Source organism: Myotis nattereri (assembly GCF_964212035.1).
Source record: "Myotis nattereri genome assembly, chromosome: 3".
In the NCBI taxonomy this organism is placed as follows: Eukaryota; Metazoa; Chordata; class Mammalia; order Chiroptera; family Vespertilionidae; genus Myotis; species Myotis nattereri.
The window spans coordinates 123,058,898-123,063,473 of record NC_138077.1 but is presented as its reverse complement, the minus strand read 5'-3'; the positions used below and the strand labels follow the sequence as shown (position 1 = coordinate 123,063,473).

The 4,576-nt window shown below is 54.5% G+C and overlaps 1 protein-coding gene across 1 annotated transcript; it reads left to right on the top strand.

The window, feature by feature from the left end:
- The first annotated feature begins 392 nt into the window (after positions 1–392).
- On the top strand, positions 393–3,611 carry LOC308515953 (tubulin beta-2B chain). The gene is made up of 4 exons (XM_081086669.1): positions 393–675; positions 1,448–1,556; positions 1,848–1,958; positions 2,294–3,611. Exons 1-4 carry the CDS (start codon positions 619–621, stop codon positions 3,352–3,354), a joined length of 1,338 nt encoding a protein of 445 aa, XP_080942795.1. The 5' UTR covers positions 393–618; the 3' UTR covers positions 3,355–3,611.
- The last annotated feature ends 965 nt before the right edge of the window (positions 3,612–4,576 follow it).

The window sequence follows — 4,576 nt, the reverse complement described above, 5'->3', positions numbered from 1 at the left end:
CCCCTGGCGGAGGAGGCGACCCAACCTGCGCTGGCAGAACAGCCTTCGCCACCTCAACCGTACCACCTGCCAGTGTAGGGCGCTCCTTCCCGGCGCACCTGCGGGCCTCTCCACCTGCTCCAATCCCCTTGCGTCCCCTCCTCCCCCATCCAGTGCCAGCTCTGCCCCCAGTCCTGGCCTGCAGCACTCCGCGCCCTGGGTTCCTTCACCCACCCCCAATTCTCAGAACCCAGCTATCTCCACCCCACCCCCAGCCCTACACAATGCGCAGGCCCCCACCCTACTCCGCAGAGCCCCCGTTCCTCGCCCGGTCTGCAAACCTGTGCTGATTGGCTACCGGCCCATGGTCCAGCCCCCCGGACAGTCCCTGAGGCTTGGAGCATTACGTCAGCGGGGCCTGGAGAGTGCGAGCGCGAAGGGGACTGGGGGACTCGGGCTGGGGGCGCGGCCTGCGCGGGCCGCCCCACCCTTCTCGCATAAAAGGCCTAGCCCGCTGGGCCGGCGCTCTCCGCCGGTCGGTTCCCCTGCGCTTTCCTTGTGACCCCGCAGTGGGTGTGTAAGGGAGGACGAACAGACGGACCAGACGCCGACCGGGGCCAGAAGAAGCTAGAGAGCACCATGCGTGAGATCGTGCACATCCAGGCGGGCCAATGCGGCAACCAGATCGGCGCCAAGGTGGCTGGGCTGGGAGGGGGCGAACACCCGGGCCTAAAGCTCTGTGGGGCTCCTGGGTGCCGACCGCATCCTGAGCAGGCCCAGGGCTCTCCAAGCACAGACCTTCCCGGGTGCTTTGTGCAGCGGAGTGGGGCGTGGACTTTCGTGAGGGGGGCGGGGAACCTCTCTTTCATTTTTCTGTAACTCGGTTAGAATCCTGGGCACTCCGCTTTCTCCTTGCTCTTCATTTAGCCAGGAACTCGGACCTTGAAAAGGCGCCGGGCTGTCTGGGAGACTGTGCGAGCGGGTTTGCGGGAGGCACCGGGACGCAGGGAGAATTGATTTTACTCGCTGGAATCCCAGTCGAGCTGCGGGGGGAGGGGAGGAGAGCAATTGTCTTGAGGTCTCAGGACGTGCTTTGAATCGAAAACCATCCTCCTTCTTGTCCCTCCGGTCGCCGTTTCCCCGCCCACCCCTTCCGCGCCGGCTGCAGTCCCTGCGCGCCCGCCTCCCCCAGGCCCCGGCAGGCAGCTGTGACCCTGAGCGCGGAAGGTGCAGGCGGTGCGGTTGCTGGCCCCTCCCCTCCCCCCAAAGACCCCTCTACTCGTCGGGGAAACGCCCAATTTCAACATTTTGCCCTTACACAATACAATCCTGCGGCTGTGGGGGCCACCCAGTCCTAGAGCCCTGAAAGGTTGCGTTGTCAGAACTGAGTCGGGGGTACTATTCGTTGTAAGTCTTGGCCACTCTGCGGGTCGGGCGTGGATAAGTGCAACCTTTTACTGTGCCGCAGTTTTGGGAGGTCATCAGCGATGAGCATGGGATCGACCCCACTGGCAGTTACCATGGAGACAGCGATTTGCAGCTGGAGAGAATCAACGTGTACTACAATGAAGCCACTGGTAATTGCAGTACTCCCCCCCCCCCAGCTCTTTACCCCCCCTTTTCCAGGGGCTTGACCCTGGGAGTTGGCTCTAAGGGAAGGTGGCCTAAAGGATTTTGAATTCACACTCTTTGTGGTATTTCAGTGAGCTTCCCGGTTCATTCAATGAACCGGTTGAGAATTGGGTGGGTCTTGTGCCTGCCTTTGTTTGGGGGCCATCAGCAGTGCCTGCAAAAAGGAAACTGGTACGGAGCCCTTCTCTTCAGAGCTCTCAGAGGGCAGGTCTAAGTCCAGCTCTGTTCCCCCACAGGTAACAAGTACGTACCTCGGGCCATCCTGGTGGACCTGGAGCCGGGCACGATGGACTCCGTCAGGTCTGGACCATTCGGCCAGATCTTCAGGCCCGACAACTTCGTGTTTGGTGAGTAAGTGGTATGGCTGATGGCAGGGGAGGCTCATTTTACACCAGACAGCTCAGCACTGAGGGGTGTGACTGCCTAGGGGAAAGTATGAAGAACATCCAGTTGTGTGCTGATTCAATCTTAGTTTAAGCTAAAATGAATTTGCCCTCCAATAGCCAGGTATTCCTAGCTTTCCTTATTTATAATTACATCCATGACCAAATATTTTAATGTCTGCACATTTTAGTGATAACCTAAATTAGTCTTATCTGAACACTGACTCATTGATTAAGGGGTTTAAGGTAAATTTAAATCCAATCCTCAGTGACTTGTGAAATGTCTTTCTCTCTGGCAGGCCAGAGCGGGGCCGGGAACAACTGGGCAAAGGGCCACTACACGGAGGGCGCCGAACTGGTAGACTCAGTCCTGGACGTGGTGAGGAAGGAGTCAGAAAGCTGTGACTGTCTGCAGGGCTTCCAGCTGACCCACTCGCTGGGGGGTGGCACCGGGTCGGGGATGGGCACGCTGCTCATCAGCAAGATCCGGGAGGAGTACCCAGACCGCATCATGAACACCTTCAGCGTGATGCCCTCGCCCAAGGTGTCGGACACGGTGGTGGAGCCCTACAACGCCACGCTGTCCGTGCACCAGCTGGTGGAGAACACAGATGAGACCTACTGCATCGACAACGAGGCCCTGTACGACATCTGCTTCCGCACCCTGAAACTGACCACGCCCACGTACGGGGACCTCAACCACCTGGTGTCCGCCACCATGAGCGGGGTCACCACCTGCCTGCGCTTCCCCGGCCAGCTGAACGCGGACCTGCGCAAGCTGGCCGTGAACATGGTGCCCTTCCCCCGCCTGCACTTCTTCATGCCCGGCTTCGCGCCGCTGACCAGCCGGGGCAGCCAGCAGTACCGCGCCCTGACGGTGCCCGAGCTCACCCAGCAGATGTTCGACTCCAAGAACATGATGGCCGCGTGCGACCCGCGCCACGGCCGCTACCTGACGGTGGCCGCGATCTTCCGGGGCCGCATGTCCATGAAGGAGGTGGACGAGCAGATGCTCAACGTGCAGAACAAGAACAGCAGCTACTTCGTGGAGTGGATCCCCAACAACGTGAAGACGGCCGTGTGCGACATCCCGCCGCGGGGCCTCAAGATGTCGGCCACCTTCATCGGCAACAGCACGGCCATCCAGGAGCTGTTCAAGCGCATCTCGGAGCAGTTCACGGCCATGTTCCGGCGCAAGGCCTTCCTGCACTGGTACACGGGCGAGGGCATGGACGAGATGGAGTTCACCGAGGCCGAGAGCAACATGAACGACCTGGTGTCCGAGTACCAGCAGTACCAGGACGCCACGGCTGATGAGCAGGGCGAGTTCGAGGAGGAGGAGGGGGAGGACGAGGCTTAAGTTTGCAGTTTAATTCAGGTTGGGGAGAGTTGAAAAGGAAAGCAAGGGGGCGGGAGGGTTCCTGGGGAACATGTCTTTGCAGTTGAAGGAAAGAAGCATGGTCTGCTCTAGGTGTGTGCGCTGACTCTGGTGCTCTTCACTGTTGCCTGTTCTTTTGTTTGTTTTCTTTTTGTAACACGACAACATCAATGTAACATTTGAGATATTTCTGAACTATCTGTAATGGCTAAAATCACATAAACGTTTGTGTCCTAATAGTCCTCTTTTCTGTCTCCTCTTTATTGAGTTCTTTATTATCAACTTAAATGTAACTTTCAGAACACATTATATTAAACTAGAGGTCCGATGCACACAAAATTCGTCCAAGAATAGGCCTTCCTTCCCCTGGCTGCTTCCCTCTGCCACCTGCACCCGTGCTTCCCTCCTCCGGCTGCTGTCAAGCCCTCGGGACCCAGGCTGCTTCCCTCCTCCCGGCTGGGTCAGGAAGGATGTTCAGAATGACGTCTGGTCTAATTAGCATATTACCCTTTTATTATTATAGATTCTTCCTTTAGGAAAGGGAAAGGATAGGTAAAAGTTCAAATGAATTTAGTCTTTCAGTGGTAAATTGAACCAATCATAGTCGAACCCAGCTTAAGATGGGACATCAATCCAAGTGTTAGAATGCCTTTAAATAATGATTGAATTCATTGAAAGGATGCCTCCCTGAAAGCACACTAAATGTGGGTATTTTCATGTAGAAATCCTACTATGCCTCTATTTCCTTTCAAACACATCACAAAATTATAAAGGATAGAAAGTGCAAAGCAAATCTCTTCCTTCTGTGTCTTGTGGAATAGTTTCTTCCCTGGAGGGCAACCATTCTTAGCATTATCTTTCTTGCATCCTTGCAGAAATAGTCCATATACTTCAAATCTATGTAGATTCCCTCACTTCCCCCACTTTTTTGTCACACACATAATGACATTAACACTGTTCTGCTGCCTCTTTTTTTTTCTTTTTTTTTTTACTAAATAGAATATCTTTAAAATACAGAGACCTCTCCTTTAAATGGATGCATAGTATCCATTATGTAGTTGTACCATATTTTATTTAACCAATTTCTATCAATGGACATGTAGATTGTTTATACTTATTTCTTATAGTGCCACAATGAATAATTTTGTGCGCATAGGATGGTATATATGAGAATAGCTGTCTTATAAATTTTGCCAAGTAGATT

Coding starts and splice junctions, on each gene's coding strand:
- LOC308515953 (XM_081086669.1), top strand. CDS start 619: ATGCGTGAGATCGTGCACATCCAGGCGGGCCAATGCGGCAACCAGATC. Junction 676..1,447: donor GCAACCAGATCGGCGCCAAG/GTGGCTGGGCTG, acceptor ACTGTGCCGCAG/TTTTGGGAGGTCATCAGCGA. Junction 1,959..2,293: donor GCCCGACAACTTCGTGTTTG/GTGAGTAAGTGG, acceptor TCTCTCTGGCAG/GCCAGAGCGGGGCCGGGAAC.